Raw genomic sequence first — 20295 nt, 5'->3', positions numbered from 1 at the left:
GGCACTGGGTCTCGAGAGGGTGCAAGGGGGATAAAGAGGAGAGAGTGCTTCATAGACTTTAACCTTTCCGGAGCCTCATGTCTATCGATGGCGTGAAAGGATCCTGACAAAACGGAAGTGTGAGGCAGGTGGGCGTCTATATCCATTTCACCAGGCTGGTGGTTACATAATCGGCAAGCAAGAGCTGTGGAGGGGCTGTCTGGGGAGGGCTTGCTGGATGCCCTCGACACCCAGGAGGAGGGAGGGAGCTAGTAAGCTAAGGCAGGTGGCCCTCCTGGCCCCTTAAGGTCCATGTGCTGGAGGCCCAGAGTTCTTGGAGTACAGTCTACACCTGGAGGAGACCCATTCCGGCCAGTCTGTGGCAGGGATGGCGTGCCGCCTCTGCCAGGCCAGTACCCCAAGCCCAATCAGCATCAGGGTGGTGCAAGTGCACAGGCGTGAGGTGATCAGTGATGAGGGCCAGGCACACAAGGTGGAGACAAGGACCAAGAGGACGGTTGCCAGTGAGAGGAGCAGACTCACGAACTTGAACAACATCTTCGGGGGACGGTTTTGGAGGTGCTCTGCTGCCTCCAGTTGGGTGACTTGCTGTAGCATCTCCAGCTTGGATATTCGGCTCTTGAAGGTCTCCATGATCTCCTGCAGGAGACGAAAATGCACGCACCAGAAGTCAGCACGGAACTGTGGTCGTTTATTGAGTTCCTAGGGGTGAGCAGCAAGCACTGTGGGGTGGGTATTCAAGGAGGCAAGCAGAGAGCCTAGCGCACATCCAGGGCAGAGGGGAGGGCACAGGCTCTCCAGCAACTGGGAAAGCTTCATCCGACCCAGCCGCACTCCCCCATCCACTGTCTCCCGAAGCTGAGGACCTGGTCAAGACACAACTACCCAGGGACGGGGGTGGGCGCTATGGAAATGGAACAGTGAGGAGAGGGAAGCCAGGTCTAAGGAGGGGTTCTGAGAGGATGCTCCCTACACCCGCAGCCGCAGCAGCAGCAGCAGCTCCACCCCAGATCTCCCGAGTCAGAGGCTCACGGGTGAGCACTGCAGCACCAGAGTGGCAAAAGCAGCTAAGCCAGATGGTGGGAAGCAGAGCGTGCGTGTAAAGGTCAGATGCTGCTAGCTCTGAAACAAATGTGTATGTGGCCATTGAACACTCAGGTGGGGGCAGCTCGAGTGTCTTGCTTTGGTTTGGGGGTATCAGAATGGATTCGCTCATCCCTCCAGTCTTCTCCCAAGGCTCCCCCAGGAGGTTCGTACCCATATTTCCTTGGCTGTCTCATAGGATAGATAGGCCATTCTCTCTTCGCTGCAGGCCAGATTGTGTTTGAGGTTGTAAATCCCATTCAGGTGTCCCTGCAGGCGATCATTCACCCATTCTTCCATCAACGCTTGTCTTGGGAGCAAAAGAGAAAGTAAGATTCCTTCGGTACCTCACCCAGAGTTCATGCCAACAGCGAGCAGCCCTGACCTAGACTAGATTCGGGTTCAGCTTCTGCCTTCCTCCTCCCTCCCCAGGCTCTAGGGAAAGACTGCCTCCCGCTCCAGGTCTGCCGGGGAACAACCCAAACACACACCAGCCACACGCACACCAATATTCATATATGTTTTATATGTAGTTACTCTTTTGTAACAGCTTTACAAGAATAGCCATAGACTAAAAGTTGTCGAAATGACAGTGTGAACTATCCGTGGGTGCCCATCAATTCCACAAATCCCCCAGGACCAGTGTGGAGTACGAAGTTTAGACTGCAGTTACTCTATAGAAACATGGTGACTATAAGGATTGAAAAGTCACAAAAGACCACAGATTCCAGTACGATTCCACTAATTACGAAATGTCCAGAATAGACAAATCCATAGAGACAGAAAGCAGATTAGTGGGTGCCAGGGGCTGGGGGTGGGGGATAGGCAGTGGCTGCTAATGAGCACGGGGTTGCTTTGGGGCTGATAAAAATACTGTGGAATTAGATAGTGGTGATGGTTGAACAACTCTGTGAATATACTAAAAACCAGTGAATTGTCCACTTTAAATTGGTGAATTTTATGGGATGTGAATTATAGCTCAATAGAGCTGTTATTTAAACAAAAAGAAAAAAGTGAATCATGGCAATAGTTGCACAACTCAGTAAATTTACTAAAAACCATTGAAATGTAGTTATAATGGTGCATTTTATAATATGTAAATTATATCTCAATAGAGCTGTTAAAAAAACACAAGCAGGCCAGGTACAGTGGTTCACAGTTGCAATCCCAGCACTTTGGGAGGCCAAGGCAAGAGGATTGTTTGAGGCCAGGAGGAATTCAAGACCAGCCTGGGCAACACAGTGAGACCCTGTCCCTACAAAAAAATTTTTCAATTATCTGGGTGTGGTGGCACGTGCCTGTAGTCCCAGCTACTCTGGAGGCTGAGGCAGGAGGATCTCTTGAGCCCAGGAGTTCGAGGCTGCAGTGAGCTGCCATCACGCCACCGCACTCCAGCTTGGGCAGCAGAGTGAGACCCCATCTCTGAAAGAAAACAATCACTCCCTGTTGTGTATATAATTATATAAGTAGTAAAAGTATAAAACCATGCATGGAAAAGATAAGCACCCAGATGAGAATGGCAAGGCCGGTATAGCAAGGCCAGAATAGCAAGGAAGGAAGGTGGTGCTGGAAAGGGGTAATGAGGACTTCAGCTGAATATTTTCAAGTTTTATTTCCTAAAAAAAAAGTAAGATTTGAAGTGAATATGGCAAACGTTAAGATTTCAGAAAGCTGGGGCTGTTCATTATGTTATCCTGTACATTTTCCCTGTGCTTGAAATACTTCATAATTTTAAAACTCCTTCAAAGTTCCTCTTTTGGCACCACAAAGAACAGGCCAGAAGGACAGAGGCCAGGGGGCCAGTGAGGGGGCTCTGGCACCACCGCTCACGTAGAAGAGAGAAGGCACCGGAGAGCGATGGAACCCATAGACTGGCAGGGCTGCTGCCCCAGGAGGCCCAGGAGGGTGGCGGCAGGCCTCAGGTGCAAGAGATCTAAACGGTGGTGCTGACAGTGATGGGGAAAACGGTGACGACTTCTATTTGGTCCCGCTCCAAGGACTTGACCAACACCCACACGGAGAAATCCCCTGGGCACTGAATAAGCTGGCAGCTCATTTGTTGAAAGCCAATTTGTCAAAAGCCGGTTCCTCGCAGCATTTCAAGGAATGTTCCATTTGCCTCTGCCCCAGGTCCCTGTTAAGAAGAGAGTCGGTGGACAACACGGACTAGGCTACTGCTCACAGAGAGAAGGAGTGGGTCGGCAGGATGGTCACCCCGAAAATAGATTCCTCATTACTGTCCTTCCATTTACCTGAATGATTCAGCTGCGAGAACATTCAAGATTTTAAGTGTCCTCAGGAATATGAAGTCAATCTTCATCAATGTGTAGATAAAGACACATGAAGATATTTTTGAATGCATTCCTGAATAGCCTATTCAGATGTTAACAAACAATATTTTCATAAGGATATTCTCTCAGTCTCCCCTTCTCCCTGGCCCCCATCTCCTGGCCCTCTGGCAGCCACGCTCCCTTCTCTTCCTTGGTCAAGGACCCCTCTCTCTCCAACTCCTACAGTCACAGAGGCAAATGGACAACTCTGGAGAATGCTCTTATGAAGACAAAACGATGACCAGTCAACCCAGACACCCTCAAGACAGACCAAAGGTGTTAAGACCACCCTCTCCAACAAAAAGTGTTGTAAACTTTATTTATTTTTTCTTTTTCAAAAGAGTGTATTTTTATTTTTACATTTTCAGACGGATCTCCTTCTGTTTGCCCAGGCTGGAGTGCAGTGGCACAATCTTGGCTCACTGCAACCTCCGCCTCCCGGGTTCAAGTGATTTTCCTGCCTCGGCCTCCTGAGTAGCTGGGACTGCAGGCATGTGCCATCATGCCCGGCTAATTTTTGTATTTTTAATAGAGACAGGGTTTCACCATGTTGGCCAGGCTGGTCTCCAACTCCTGACCTCTGCTGACCCGCCTGCCTCGGCCTCCCAAAGTGCTGGGATTACAGGCGTGAGCCATTGGGCCCAGCCAGAAAGAGTATATTCTTGATCATTTCTGAGAATTTGCTTTTGGCAAATTGAGCTACAACCTAATCATGGCCCGCAACTTGGAGGAAAAGTCTGAGATGGAGAAACAGCTGGAGGAGGGGTCAATAGCCCGCGGGCAATCGACGCATGTGGCCAGGATGGATGAGCTCGCTCTGAGCAAATGTGCCAAAGCAAGGGGCCCTAGGGAGCTGCGGGAGGAGCCAACAAAACAGAAGCCAAAGTGGATGGAAAATCACCAGGACGCCTCACACAGGAACCCAGAGGATGTAGGGATACAGTGGAAAGGTCGAACATACATGTAACTGGGGCCTCAGAAGGGGAGAAATGAGGGACTAGGGCAGAATCCACATTTGAAGATACAATGGCTGAAAATTTCCAAAACTGACAAAAGACATCAAGCCATAAACCCAAGTAGCAATGCGAACCCTAAGCAGGATGAATGCACAGAAAATCACACCAAGGGGAGAGTCAGCGGCACAAAACACGAGAAAGAAAATCACACCAAACGTCATCATAGCAAAACCACTAAACAACAACGAAACAGAAAAGATCTTAAAAGGAGCTTGAGGAAAACAAAACTGTGATCCGAGGAGCAACAAGAAGACTGGCAGCTGCCTTTTCAACAGAAACCATGGAAGTCAGAAGGGAATGATTTGTTCCAAATGCTTATTATTTCCAAAAATTTAGTGCCAACTTAGAATTCTATGTCCGGCAAAAAATATCCTTCAGGGCCGGGCGCGGTGGCCCACGCCTGGAATCCCAGCACTTTGGGAGGCCGAGGCGGGCGGATCACGAGGTCAGGAGTTCAAGACCTGGCCAATATGGTGAAACCCCGTCTCTACTAAAAATACAAAAATTAGCCGGGCGTGGTGGCACATGCCTGTAATCCCAGCTACTCCGGAGGCTGAGGCAGGGGAATCGCTTGAACCCGGGAGGCAGAAGTTGCAGTGAGCCGAGATCTCACCATTACACTCCAATCTGGGCGACAGGGTGAGACTACGTCTCACAAAAAAAAAAAAAAAAAAAAGAAAATTCCTTCAGAAATAAAAAGGAATGCTGGCATGTGTGAGGCAATCAGGTGACAGTGACTCCATATTTAACATTGTGGACTTGTTTTAAAACATTTTTGGTATGGTATTTAGGCTACATTAACAAAATGATCCGTATTTCAGGTTCACACTGAAATATTTACAGATGAACTGATGTAATGTCTGTGCTTTGCTTCAACACAATAGGGATGAGAGGAACCAGTTCAGAGAGCAGCTCAGACCTTAGGTCAGACCTCCTCAGAGATCCAAAGATGCAGGATGCTCTGACGTGGAGGAGAAGTCGGGGAAAAAATGGAAGTTCTTGTGCCTTCAAGTTAACACGACCTGAGCCTGCAACAAAGGCCTAAGCAGATACCTTGAGGAAAGTCAGCCCGAGACTGGATCCCTGGGGCTGAGAGGTCACAGAGCAACAGTGAAGTCTCTAGTAACCATAGCCTGTTATCTCCAAGCCTTGTCTGAAAGCAAAACATACCAGAACATCCTTGGGACAGAGGAGCTAGGGTCTGGATGCCCGCAAGGACCTGGTGTCCAGAAGGGAAAAAAAAGCATGGAGACCTGGCATATTCACTTCAGGGCATTTTCAATATGGCAGAAGGCTATAAGAAAATTTCATGACTGCCCACTTGTGGATACAGCCAGAAATACAAAGCAAGAGTGAAACTTTTGCCTACTCGGCACCTGAGCAGCTTCTTTTTTATTCAATTTTTATTGAGGTAAATTTCATGTAACATAAAATGAATGATTTTAAGGTGAACGATTCAGTGGCATTTAGCACATGTGGTGTTGTGCAACCACCATGGCTATTAATAGTTCCAAGACATTGGCCGGCTGCAGTCACGCCGGTGATCCCAGCACTTTGAGAGGCCGAGGCGGGCGGATCATGAGGTCAAGAGATCAAGACCATCCTGGCCAACATGGTGAAACCCCGTCTCTACTGAAAATACAAAAATTAGCTGGGCATGGTGGTGCACGCCTCTAGTCCCAGCTACACGGGAGGCGGAGGCAGGAGAATCGCTTGAACCTGGGAGGCAGAGGTTGCAGTGAGCCGAGATCACGCCACTGCACTGCAGCCTGGCAACGGAGCAAGACTCCGTCTCAGAAAAAAAAAAAAAAAATAGTTCCAAGACATTTTCATCACCCCCTCGAAAAAATACCATTTAGCAGTCACTCCCCATTCCCATCACCCCAGTCCCTGGCAACCACCAATCTGCTTTCTGACTTGAGCAGCTTCTTATCTCTGAACCTCTACCAGCAACTTATGAATGAGAGATGGACAAGACCATCAGATGTGTGGAGGCGGTCCTACAGAAGCTGCTAGAAAATGACAGACAACCAGAGTAAGGGGTAGTGGGGCATTGGAATGCTGTGGAGAGGAGAGGGCAGCAAGAATGACAAGCCCAGGAGGCACTGACTCAGGGAAAGAAGAGGAAGGCAGGGTCAGGTCGAGATCTTGGCCAAATCCCCGAGCTCATCAACCTAGGGTGCTCCATTGATGAATTTATCAAGAGTCATTGGCCGGGGAGTGGTGGCTCACCCCTGTAATCACAGCACTTTGGGAGGCCAAGGCGGGTGGATCATTTGAGATTAGGAGTTGGAGACCAGCCTGGCCAACATGATGAAACCCTGTCTCTACTAAAAAACACAAAAATTAGCTGGGCATGGTGGTGCATGCTGTAATCTCAGCTACTCAAGAGGCTGAGACAGGAGAATCACTTGAATCCGGGACGCAGAGGTCGCAGTGAGCTGAGATTGAGTCACTGCACTCCCTCCAGCCTGGGCAACAGAGTAAGACACCATCTCAAAAAAAAAAAAAGAAAAGAAAAAAGAAAAAGCCATTAACAACTTTTTTCTTTCCTTTTTTTTTTTTTTTTTTTTTTAATTGAGACAAGGTCTCACTCTGTCCTCTATCACCCAGGCTGGAGTACTGTGGCACAATCATACCTCACTGCAACATAAAACTCTCAGGCTCAAGCGAACCTCCTGTCTCAGCCTCCCAAGTAGGAGGGACTACAGGCATGTGCCACCAAGTCCGGTTAATACTTTTAAATTTTTTTGCAGAGATATGGTCTCACTTTGTTACCCAAGCTGGTCTCAAACTCCTGGGTTCAAGCAATCCTCCTGCCTCGACCTCCCAAAGCACTGGGATTGCAGTCACAAGCCACTACATCTGGCCCAATTTTTCTTTACAATCTATCAAGGACTTAGTTTGCAGATAGGGAGCAGAAAGGAATTGTAAATTCAGTTCCATCAGCATCTACTTGGGGCTTACACACAAGTATTAATTAATACTCACAACAGTTCCAACAATAGTGGGATCATTATTACCTCCATGTTACAGATATGGAAACTGAGGATTGCAAACTTGAAGCACCTCGTCCCAGGTAATTCAGGAAATACCTGGCAGAGAGGAGGCTAGGTCAGGCCTAAATCCAGAAGCAGCCCTCCTGACCCTGCCCTGATGTTCCCAAGACACAGCAGATGGAGTTCTGGCATACGTGGAGGAGGAAAGCAGCCCAGAGGGCGAGCTGCGTCCGTTCAGGAAGGGAGGAAAAGAAGCACCCAGATTGATCCATGAAACAGGTACTCACAGAACAGCCATCACGTGTCAACATGTCTTTGGGCAGTCACTCGGACACACTGGCCAACCTGAATGTGCTGATATGTTGACGAGAACAATACAACACAAATGAATACCTACACAAGGGAGAGCAGTTTGGGTGGTGAGCGGTGCGAGAAAGGAAAAAGTAGGGGAGTGACAAAGGTTGGTCCAGAGTATATAAAGAGCTCTGACAACTCAACAATGAAAAAACAATCCAAGTTGAAAACAAGCCAAAGACTTGTTGGCTGATAAGCACATGAAAAGGGGTTCAACACTATTAATCATCAGAGACAGGGTCACACCCACTAGTTTCATGGGCTAGAATAGTGGTTCTCAACCAGGGCCAATTTGCTCCCCTCCTCTCCAAGGGACATTTGGCAATCTCTGGAGAGACATTTCTGGTTGTTACAAATAGGTGGGGCATGATAGGCTAAAATTGCCCCCCTGGGCTGGGCACGGTGGCTCACATCTGTAACTCCAGCACTTTGTGAGGCTGAGGTGGGCAGACTGCCTGAGCTCAGGAGTTCAAGACCAGCCTGGGCAACATGGTGAAATCCCGTCTCTATTAAAAATATAAAATATTAGTTGGGTGTGGTGGCACGTGCTTGTAGTCCCAGCTACTTGGGAAGCTGAGGCAGGAGAATTGCCTGAACCCAGGAGGTGGAGATTGCAGTGAGCCAAGATCGTGCCACTGCACTCCAGCCTGGGTGACAGAACAAGACTCTGTCTAAAAAGGAAAAAAAAAAAAAGGCCCCCCTGCAAAAGATATCTATGTCATAATCCTTGGAAACTGTGAATGTTACCTTCTATGACCAAAAAAGGGGGCTTTCCAGAAGTGGTGAGTTTAAGGGTATTGAGATGCAAAGATTATCCCAGATTATCCTGGTGGGCCCTAAATGCAATCACATGTATGAGAGAGAAGCAAAAGGACATTAGACAGGCACAGAAGAGAATGTCATGTGAAGACAGAACACAGGTTTGAAGATGCTGGCCTTCAGGACTGGAATGATGTGACCACAAAATTAAGGAATTTGGCAGCCACCAGAAACTGGAAGAGGCAAAGATCAGTTTGTCCCCTAGAGCCTCCAATGAGAGTGTGTCCTCGCCTGATTTCAGCCCAGTGAAACTGATTTCAGCCTTCTAGCCTCCAAGACAGTGAGAGAATAACTTTCTATTATTTTAAGCCATGAAGTTGGGGGCAATTTGTCACGGCACCATCAGGAAATTAATTCACTGCACCACTGGCATCAAGTAATTGGAGACCAGGGATGCTGCTCATCATGCTAGAATATACAGGACAGCCCCACACAACAGAGAATCATTTGGTCCAAAATGTCAACAGTGCCAAGGCTGAGAGAACATGGGCTAGGGTGATGAAATTTTGGAGTCTAATTTCACCAAGTTGTGGCTAAACTTAAGAGGCTGAAATTTAAAAGACTGATCTTGCCAAACGTTGGCAACTGGAACTCTTACACACTCCTAGCGGGACTGTAAGATGGTATAACCATGTCGGAAAACCGTTCCTCTGGTTGTTTTTTTTTTTTTTTTTTCCAGATGGAGTTTCACTCGCTGCCCAGGCTGGAGCGCAATGGCACGATCTCGGCTCGGCTCGGCTCACTGCAACCTCCGCCTCCTGAGTTCAAGCGATTCTCCTGCGTCAGCCTCCTGAGTAGCTGGGATTACAGGCATGTGCCACCACGCCCGGCTAATTTTGTATTTTTAGTAGAGACAGGGTTTCTCCATGTTGGTCAGGCTGGTCTCCAACTCCCGACCTCAAGTGATCCACCCACCTCGGCCTCCCAAAGTGCTGGGATTACAAGCGTGAGCCACCGCGCCCGGCCTTCCTCTTTCTTAAAAAGTTAAGCATACTGCTATGGTGTGCATGTCCCCCCAAAACTCACGTTGAAATTTAATGGCCATGTGATGGTGTTAAGGGGTGGGACTGGTAAGAGGGGATTGATATTAATATTGTTATTGTGAAAGTTTGGCCCCCGCTCGCTTTCTCACGCCCTCTTGCCCTTCTGCCTTCTGCCATAGGATGATGCAGTACAAAGGTCCTCACCAGCTGCCAGCGCCTTGACATTGAACTTCCTTTCTTTATAAACTACCCAGCCTGTGGTACTCTGTTACAGCACCAGAAAGTGGGACTAAGACACGTAACACTTCCCTGTCATCAAGCAATTCCATATATGAAAGCATATGTTCACAGAAAGACTTGTGCGAGAACGTTCACAGCAGCTTTATTCACTCGCCCAGCTGGCAGCGGACCAGGGCATAAGCAACCTGCAGTGTCTCCATGCAATGGAATGCTGCCAAGCAATACGAAGCCATGAGCTACTCACACAGCTTGGGCGGATCTCAAAACAATTCCACGGAGCGAAAGCAGCCAGACGCAAAGCACTGCGTGCCGTGCGATTCCACTTACATGAAGTTCAAGAGGAGGCCAAGCTAGAGTGACAGAAACCAGAACAGTGGCCGATTATGGGAGACGGGTGTTCACTGGAAGAGGGCGTGAGGGTACTGTCTGGGGTGGTGGCAAAGCTCTTTACTGGGATTTTAGTTGCCCAGGTGCAAACCTTTGTCAAAACTCGTTAAACTGTATGCCTAAACTTAAATGCAATTTCACTGTATAAAATTCACCTCAAAAAGGCCAGGCGCAGTGGTTCACGCCTGTCATCCCAGCACTTTGGGAGGCTGAGGTGGGTGGATCACCTGAGGTCGGGAGTTGGAGACCAGCGTGACCAACATGGAGAAACCCCATCTCTACTAAAAATACAAAATTAGCCAGGCGTGGTGGTGCATGCCTGCAATCCCAGCTACTCGGGAGGCTGAGGCAGGAGAATCGCTTGAACTCAGGAGGCAGAGGTTGCAGTGAGCCAAGATCGCGCCATTGCACTCCAGTCTAGGCAACAAGAGCAAAACTCCGTCAAAAAAAAAAAAAAAAAACTTTACTTCAAAAAACCCCACCTCCAAAAGAATAAAAGAAGAGGCCATTTGAACGTGGTAGCCTGGGAAGTCCCTTTGAGGAGAGGACATCAGAGCAGAGCCTAAAGGACAAGCTGAGTGTGGGAGTTTCCTGTGGCTGCCATCACAAAGCGTTACAAACTTTGAGTGGCTTTCCCAGCAGGGACGGCCTCTCTCCGGGCTGGGGGTCCAGCAGTCCGAGAGGAAGGTGCAGGCGGAATTGGGCTCCTGCTGAGGACTGAGAAGGCGCCTCCACTCGGGGCCTCTGTCCCAGCTTCTGCTCTGCTGCCCATCTGCAGGCTTCCTTGGCTTCTGCCACGGCAGGTCAGCCTCGGCCTCTGTCTCCACGTGGCGTTCTCCCTCTGGGTGTGTCTGTGTCTCCGTCTCCCTTTTCTTCCAGGACACAGGTCACATTGCATTAGGGCCCACCCTTCTGCAGAATGACCTCATCCAAATCTAACTCATCACATCCGCAATGATCCTGTTTCCAAATAAGCCAGTTCCTTGTCACCAAGAGGAGCCTTCAATGAGGTGATGCCAAGGCAGGTCTAGGGAACTAGAAATGGGGTAAGAAGCAGTGTCTTCCAGCCAGGTGTGGTGGCTCACGCCTCTAACCCCAGCACTTTGGGAGGCCGAGGCAAGTGGATCACTTGAGGTCACGAGTTCGAGACCAGCCTGGTCAACATGGCGAAATCCCATCTCTCCTAAAAAATACAAAAAAGTAGCCAGGCATGCTGGGGGGCGCCTGTAATCCCAGCTACTCGGGAGGCTGAGGCAGGAGAATCGCTTGAACCAGGGAGGCAGAGATTGCAGTGAGCCGAGATCGCGCCACTGCACTCCAGCCTGGGCGACAGAGTGAGACTCCATCTCATAAAAAAGAAAAAAAAAGAAGCAGTGTCCTCCTCACCGTCGGGTTTTCTCCTGGGACCATTTTACTCATGCAGCAAAGAACAAAGATGTCCCAGCAACCCATCTACCCCAGGCATTGACCACTAGGGCTACAAAGGTGAAGGAGGAGGGTGGGGCTGGGCAGGCTGGGACTGGCTATGGACCCCAGAGAGTAAAGATGGTTTTGCTGGCACCACACCCCCAACTCCAGGACTTGTCCATGCCCTGTCTATGGGGCCAAGCCTGAAACCTGACTGCCTTTCACCATCAAGCAGAAGTCCGCTGCGCATCCTGCAAGAGAGGGAGAAGGACCCCCAGACCCTCCCAGAGTCCCCTGGCTCATTAGGAGGCTAGAGGGGGTCTCCTGCAACTCTCCATGCAAGGTGCCCAGATGAGACCTGGCCAGTCGAGACTTTCACTTGAAGGCTCCACATGCCTTCCTTGGGTGCCATCTCTTCTACCAATGAACATTTTCTGAGTTTCTCAAGCCTTCTTTCCTCCTGACCCACAGAGACGCTGAGGAACCGGGGCCTTCTGGTCCCCCAGGAGACTGGCTTGTGCTGAGGAGACAGGCCACTCACTGTGCATCTTCTTGGAGATCTGAAGCTCCCCCTATTTCCACAAGAAAGAAAGAGAAGCTTGGCAAAGACCCTTCCATCCAGAATCATCAAGTTCACGACGCCCCTGCTTCTCCTCAGCACACAGAGGGGAGAGTTACCAGGGGCCTGCAAGCAACTCCAGCAGAAGCAGTCACAGTCCTTCCAGGGCCCAGGAATGTCCTCGGCAAGGACCCACAAACCCAGACCTCATGAAGGAGGAGACCCCAGGGCCACTAGCCCAGCCCCAAGCCTCCTGAGTCTAATTGTTGCTGTGATAGAGACCCTGCACGTTGCAGAATCAAAAAGAATATATTGTGTTGCCTTTTTTTTTTTTTTAACCACAATCAATTTTAAAAATGCATTAAAAAGTAAGAACTGGCCAGGCACGGTGGCTCACGTCTGTAACCCCAGCACTTGGGGAGGCCATGGCCAGGTGTTCAAGACCAGCCTGGGCAACATAGCAAGATCCCATCTCTACAAATAATTTTTTAAAAGTTAGCCAGGCATGGTGGCACATGCTTTGTACTCCCAGTTACTCGGGAGGATGAGGCAGGAAGATCGTTTGAGCCCAGGAGTTCAAGGCTGCAGTGAACTATGATTGTGTCACTGCGCTCCAGCCTGGGCAACAGAGACCCTGAAAAAAAAAAACGAATGAAAGAAAGAAAGAGAATAAGAGAGAAAGAAAGAGTGGAAAAGAAAAAGAAAGAAAGAAAGAAAGAAAGAAAGAAAGAAAGAAAGAAAGAAAGAAGGAAGGAAGGAAGGAAGGAAGGAAGGAGAGAGAGAGAAAGAGAGAGAGAAAGAGAAAGAAAGAAAGAAAACGAACTTTTGCCTATCCAAAGACTCAGGAAAAATAAAAAAGAAAGCCAGCCCTCATAATGAGATACCACTTCACAGTGACATCTGTTGGGAAAAAAAAAAAAGGATAACGACAAATGTTGGCAAGGAGGTGAGGCAACTGGAAGCCTTCAGCATCGCTGGTGGGAAGGTGGAGCGGCGCGGCTGCTGTGGGAAGACTCCTCTAAACGTTACACCTGGAGTCACCACAGGGTCCAGCAATTCTACTCCTGATTACAGACCCCAAAGAATTGAAAACTGGTGTTCAAATAAGTGGCATGTATGTGAGTGTTCAGGGCAGGGCTTCTCACAATAGCCAAAAGGTAGAAACAACTCAAACCTCCATCCACCGACGGACAGATAAACAAAATGTGGTCTACCCACGGACTGGAATATAAGTCAGCCATCAAGAGAATGAAGTACTGATACATGCTACAACATGAATGAACCTTGAAAACAGTGGAAGAAGCTAGACACAAAAGCCCACATATCGTGTGGTCCCATTTATATGAAAAGTCCAGAAGAGGCAAACCCACGGAGACAGAAAGCAGATTAGGGAACGCCTGGAGCCGAGGCTAGGAGTGACTGCACAGTGAGTCTGGAGGTCTCCTTCTGGGGTGATGAAAATGTTAGACAACTGTACAGATGTGACGGTTGGCCCACACTGCAGATGTACTTAATGCACTGAATTACATGCTTCCAAATGGTTAATTTCACATTATGTGAAATTGTGTGAATTCTACACCAATTTTTTAAAGTGTTTGTCATAAATGTGTTTAATACAGTTGCTGCCTCAGCATCCAACTTTAGCAGTTGTACCCTGTCACCTTTGCCCCAGATAACACCCATCCCTCCCTACCATGTGATTGTTTGCGATATAGCCCACGTGGTCCTCACCTCACTGACCCAAAACCCAACACATTCCATGGCTGCTGACCACGATAAAACCTAATGCTCAACACCAGAGTCATGTAAATCAGTTTCCTCCTTTGTGCATGTTTTCTTTAAACCAGCCAACCGCAACCCCCGCAGGAAAGCCTGTGGGATCCCTTCACACCCCGCGACCTTAATACAGGCACAGCCCCGGAAGTTTCCCCGCCCTTCGTTCTGGGCTTCGCTCTTGCACAACTGATGAGTTCAATCAGCTCCCTGCTGCATCCAGACTTCCCCTCTGCCTCCCATCAGCACACCTAACGTCTCTGCGATCTGAGTCATACATTTCTTTTTTCCGTTTTGTTTGTTTGTTTGTTTGTTTGTTTTTTGACACAGGGTCTCGCTCTGTCACCCAGGATGGAGTGCAGTGGTGCAATCATGACTCACTGCAGTCTCAACCTCCCAGGCTCAAGGGATTCCCGCTCCCGTTCAGCCTCCTGAGTAGCTGTGACTACAGGCACGCGCCATCACGCCCAGCTAATTTCTTTGAATTTTTTGTGGATACAACGTCTCGCTATGTTGCCCAGGCTGGTCTCAAACTCCTGAGCTCAAGCAGTCTGCCCACCTCAACCTCCCAAAGTGCTAGGATTACAGGCGTGAGCCCCCGCGCCCAGCCCATGTCGCTGTTTCATGCGTTTTCATCTGCCTCCTCATTGTGGCTCCCCTGACACACACATCCGAACCTAACGATCCCATGGGTCAGGGATCTCCTACAGACTGGGTATCTCGGCTATGGCCACTCTCAGTAGAGACATGCCAAGACCAAATTAAAAAGAAACCACAATGGTAAAAACCGCTACAGCCCTCTTGAAAGCAAACGAATTTAACTGTGATAAATAGCACAGGACTTGCAGTGTGGATTCTCAGTTTGTGATGCACCAGAGGGGACGCAACAGTCACAGGGGGCCTGGCTGGTTGAAACACTTCTGCGTCCAGCTCATGTAAAAGCTTTGAAGAAGATTTTACGGAAGTATATGTTTTTATAATGCCATGAATTCCTGTGTCCCCTGCATCTAACTTAGCCACACAGCCAGGGTGTGGTGAAACGCTCTCAGGTCCGCTCTTACCATCCACATAGGCTGCTTGTGCCTCTGTGAGACTCTGCTTCCCCAACCATAAAGTAGGCGTCTGAGGGCCAAAGAACAATGCTGCTTAACCTGGTGCCCCAGCTCAGTTACGAGCCCGTGACAACAGTGAAAAATCATTGTCAGCCCTTTCTCCTCCTAGCAAATTTGGGCCCTGCAGACCTGCTTTTCTGCTCACGACGAACATTAGTAAGGATAGGCTCGCTGCTGCAGCAAACAACCAGAAATCCCATGTCACAGTCCAATCGGGGGTACTGGGTCAGAAGTGCAGGCTTCTGGAATTTGCAGCAAAAGTCTGAGAGGGGGAGGGAGAGGTATTGCCCTGCTCCCCGGTAGTCACCCCTGTATCAAGAGGGGGTGAAAGACTCGGATTTGAGAGGGGTTAAGAGTTTACCCGAGCACAGCATTCTCATTGACCCATACGGTTTGGAAACATACGGGGAAGTTTGTAACTGCCACCAAACTCTGTTGTTGCTTAATAGAAAGCTGACTGGGTAAGTGTGATTTTGACAAAAGGGTCTTTAATGCTCCCAAGATTTTAGATTTGGTTGCCATGTCCTATGAAAATAACCTCCAAGAGACACCTGTGACTCTGACTAGTCATCTCATTGATAGTGGTTGCCCTGTAATATTCTTTGATTGTCCTTTAACAGATTCTTAGGCCATGTAAACACCGGCAAAATTTCCCTGGGGAAACTAAAGAGGATGATTCCCACGCGCCTCTTCCCCTGCATCAGGCACTAAAAGGACTGCAGAGTTCTTCCTTTCATGCAAATGCTGAGAATCTTGGCTCACCTAAGGGAGTCACTGCCTCCCTAGCCAGGACTCTGGAGGGACTGGCGTTAATTAGCCACAGACTGCAGCGAGGGGGACAAAATGTGGCACCCCCTGAGGGCCCATGGAAACCCAGAGAACGGTCCCAGTCGGAATGGAGAGAATCCGTTGAGAGACTGAGTTTGCCTTTTTTTTTTTTTCCCCCAATTGGTAGGCCCTAGCCTTATGTTAGAGGGAAAGAAAATCGAGCTAGGGCAGGGTGCGGTGGCTCACGCCTGTAATCCCAGCACTTTGAGAGGCCGAGGCAGGTGGATCACGAGGTCAAGAGATTGAGACCGTCCTGGTCAACATGGTGAAACCCCGCCTGTACTAAAAATACAACAAATAGCCGGGTGTGCTGGTGCACGCCTATAGTGCCAGCTACTCGGGAGGCTGAGGCAGGAGAATCGCTTGAACCTGGGAGGTGGAGGTTGCAGTGAGCCGAGATGGTGCCACTGCATTCCAGCCTGGTGACAGAGCGAGACTCGGTCTCAAAAAAAAAAAGAAAAAGAAAAAGAAAATCGAGCTACTGCATGGCACAGAGAAAGCACTCACCAGAAGGCAGTCATTTTTGAAATAAGTATCTGAGACCCGACCTGTGCCCAGCTCAGCTAGGAGCACGGGTGAAGAGACCAGAGCTGGCGAGGCGACTCCGGTCCTGACTCCCACCTTCCCGGCAGACTGGGACCAGAGGACGCCACCTCCCTAACTAGTGCCAGGTGTCTACCGGACCCTTGCCACCCCATGTTGTCTCCTGCCACCACAGAGTCAGGCCAGCCGCTGTGCCGCTGCAACCACCTGGCAGGGGCTGCCGAGCTGGAGCATTTTGGCCAGCAAGGGTCAAGGCAGGTGTGGGACTGCAGGGAGAGGGCTGGTCGCCCCACGGCAGGGCCCGGTCGCTAAGAGAAGCATGGACCTGCTCTTCCAGCTGGCCCCTCACCCTGGCTCTCCAGGCTCATGGCCTGGCTCCCTTTCACCCTCCCAGAGGTGGCTCCCGGGAGCGGTTCCTCCTCTGCTTCCAGTCCCCAAAGCCAAGGCCTCACCTACACTTCTCCTCCCGAAGGGACTCCAGCAACAGCTGCAGGTCAGTCAGAGACCTCTCTTTTAGGCTGTGATAGGACGCCTGGAGGCTGATGTGGAACCTCTTGGCTTCTTCCAGCTCTTCCTTTGCCTTCTGCAATATCAGGTTTTGTTGCCGGGCCACATCCTCTGTCTCTAAGCGCGTCCCCTGCTGTGAGCTCTGGAAGCGACTCTCCTCGGTGAAGGGTGTGCTGACATCGGGCAGGTTGACGGGCCTGTCTTCCCCAGTCGGCATGGGGGGCTCTGAAAGCAGGGCCTTCTCGCTGGGTGGCTCGCAGTTGGCTGGGTCGCTTTCTGCCATCAGCAGTAAGCCCTTGGGCCTGCAGCCTTCCTCCAGCTCCTGGAGCTGCTGGTGACACTGGCGGAGCCTGTGCTCGATCTGGGCGATGGTGGCAGAGGCGCGCTGGTTCGCCTTCTTAAAGGCCTGCCGGATGTGCGGCACCTGGTGCCGGTCTGCTTCGGACACCAGCTTGAGGTAGCTCACGGCGTTGCCATCCCGACTGGCCTTCTCCACTCTCAGCTGCTCCGAGAGGTAGAGGATGCGGTGCCTGACACTATCCTGTAAGTTGTGGGCTAGGCCCCCATCTGAGAGGCTGGAAGGGCCACTGGGGCCGTCTTCGCTGGATGGCAGGGACCTGCATGAAGGCACATTGGAGGGGAGGGTTGCGCTGGGGCTCCTGGTGTGTTCCGCCTACATTGGGAAACAAGAAATCACAATACAGTGCTCTGTGAGCCGCAAAGTGTGAGAGAATTGGACACGTTATGACTCCATAAAATACTTCCACATACGCATGGATACTTACACGTGCAAGATTTGTGCGTTCGGCCGGGCGCGGTGGCTCACGCCTGTAATTCCAGCACTTTGGGAGGCCGAGACGGGCGGATCACGAGGTCAGGAGATCGAGACCATCCTGGCTAACACGGTGAAACCCCGTCTCTACTAAAAAGTACAAAAAAACTAGCCGGGAGAGGTGGCGGCGCCTGTAGTCCCAGCTACTCGGGAGGCTGAGGCAGGAGAATGGCGGGAACCCGGGAGGCGGAGCTTGCAGTGAGCTGAGATCCGGCCACGGCACTCCAGCCTGGGCGGCAGAGCGAGACTCCGGCTCCAAAAAAAAAAAAAAAAAAAAAAAAGATTTGTGCGTTCAAGATGGGCCCGACGCAGACTGGGGAGGTGATGCTCATCTTCAGGGCTCCTCTCCCCTCCTTTTCAGCGTCTGACTCCTCGCTCTACATGTGTGCCTCACTACGACCGACAGGTGGCCAGATTCCCTTCTACATCTGCCTGTTTTTGCACTGCACTCCTATTTTCTCTTCCAAAAATTACCAATTGTAGATCTTACTTATAACGAGCTGTTCTTGTAAACTATGGAATAAACTTATTCCCGTTAACCCTTACAGCTTGCTGTATTGCTACTCCCAGGGAGACGGGAAGGGTTAGGCAGAGAGTTGCCTCCTAACAGGTTCATTCATTCATCCAATCACTCATTCAACACATATTCTGAGTGCCTACCATGTGGTACAGAAGCCAGATACATTCCTTGATCTCATACAGCTGACAGTCTACGGCAGAAAATTGTATTGTAACACAAAAGAATGAGTCTCTCACATGGTGAGGGGGTTAACGTTGCCTTTGACAAAGAGCCCAGTTCAAATCCTGGCTCTACCACTCTGAGACCTTGAGCAAGTTAATAAACTGCTCTGAGGCTCAGTTTTCTTACCTCTAAAACAAAGATGGCGAGAGCAGCATAGCCGGAACCCAGCCCACCAGGGCAGACTGGAGAGCAAGGAGCTAGGAGACGGAGGTGGGGGGCAGCTCAGGTGCAGCCTCTGTTCTGTTTCTACTTTTTTTTTTTTTTTTTTTCTTTTTTGAGATGGAGTCTCACTCTGTCACCCAGGCTGGAGTGCAGTGGTGCAATCTCAGCTCACTACAATCTTCACCTCCCGGGTTTAAGCAATTCTCATGCCTCAGCCTCCCAAGTAGCTGGGATTACAGGTGTGCACCACCACACCCAGCTAACTTTTGTATTATTAGTAGAGACAGGGTTTCATCATGTTGACCAGGCTAGTTTCCAACTCCTGACCTCAAGCGATCCTCCCGCCTCAGCCTCCCAAAGTGCTGGGATTACAGGTGTGAGCCACCACGTCTGGCCTATACCTCAATTTTTTAAACGCAAAGTGGTACCACTACGCACCCAGTAGATTGGTCAAACTCAGACAGACTAACAATGATGAGTGTTGGCAAGGATATAGAGCAACAGGAACTCTCAATCATTACTGGTGGGAAGCAAATTTGTACTACCACCACCTTGGAAAAGCACTTGACAGTATCACAAAGTTGAAGACATGCATACCAAATGATCCACCAACTGCATTGGTAGGCAATATTCCCAGGAGACAAGTACACTGATGTTCCCAATATCCAACAACTAGCAACAAAGCACCGGCCCAGAAAGTGTAAGTAAACTGTAATATATGCAACAATATACTACTGTACGGCAATGAGAATGAACTACAGCCTTGAAAAACATGAATGCATTTCACAAGCATAATGCTGAACAAAAGAAACCAAACAGAAAATCCATACTACAAATGGTTCCATTTACACAAATTCCAAGAGCAGGCAAAACTAAACAATATGGTGTAGGGATGACTACGCAGGCAGGAAAGCATAAAGGGCAGCACGGATGCTGGCAACAGAAACCCCAGGATGGTGGTTCCCACTAGGGCGGGAGAAGGTGATTATGATTGGGGTGACAGTGGAGGCTGCGGTGCCTGGCCTGAGTAGTGGTTAAATGTGTGTTCACCTTATCATTATTTCTTAAAACATACATCAATGTTTTCTGCACCTTTATATACATATGCCAGATTTCACAGTTTTAAAACTATTTAAATGTTCAATATAGGCCAGGTGTGGTGGCTCATGCCTGTAATCCCAGCACTTTGGGAGGCCGAGGCGGGCAGATCACTTGAGGTCAGGAGTTCAAGACCAGTCTGGCCAACAGGGTGAAACCCCACCCATTCGAAAAAAATAAAAGCCTGGCATGGTGGCTCACACGTATAATCCCAGCACTTTGGGAGGCCGAGGCAGGAGGATCACCTGAGGTCGGGAGTTCAAGACCAGCCTGACCAACATGGAGAAACCCCATCTCCACCAAAAATACAAACTTAGGTAGGTGTGGTGGCACATGCCTGTAATGCCAGCTACTCTGGAGGCTGAGGCAGGAGAATCGCTTGAACCCAGAAGGCAGAGGTTGCAGTGAGCTGAGATCGCACCACTGCACTCCAACCTGGGCAACAAGAGCAAAACTCCATCTAAGAAAGAAAGAAAGAAAGAGAGAAAGAGAGAAAGAGAGAAAGGGAGAAAGAGAGGAAG

General features: G+C 49.7%; 1 protein-coding gene across 1 annotated transcript in view; it reads right to left on the bottom strand.

Moving 5' to 3' along the window:
- Nucleotides 1-118: 118 nt before the first annotated feature.
- Nucleotides 119-20295, bottom strand: part of TEX28 (testis expressed 28) — a 21265-nt gene continuing 1088 nt past the window's right edge. Inside the window, exons 2-4 of the mRNA XM_023198522.2 lie at nucleotides 16886-17613; nucleotides 1258-1393; nucleotides 119-639 (exon numbers count right to left, since the gene is read on the bottom strand). Coding sequence (XP_023054290.2) covers nucleotides 283-639; nucleotides 1258-1393; nucleotides 16886-17613 — 1221 coding nt within the window. The 3' untranslated portion in view covers nucleotides 119-282. The remainder of the gene's footprint in view (nucleotides 640-1257; nucleotides 1394-16885; nucleotides 17614-20295) is intronic.

Source organism: Piliocolobus tephrosceles, chromosome 12 (assembly GCF_002776525.5).
Source record: "Piliocolobus tephrosceles isolate RC106 chromosome 12, ASM277652v3, whole genome shotgun sequence".
NCBI lineage: Eukaryota > Metazoa > Chordata > Mammalia > Primates > Cercopithecidae > Piliocolobus > Piliocolobus tephrosceles.
This window is presented reverse-complemented; position numbering and strand designations above follow the sequence as displayed.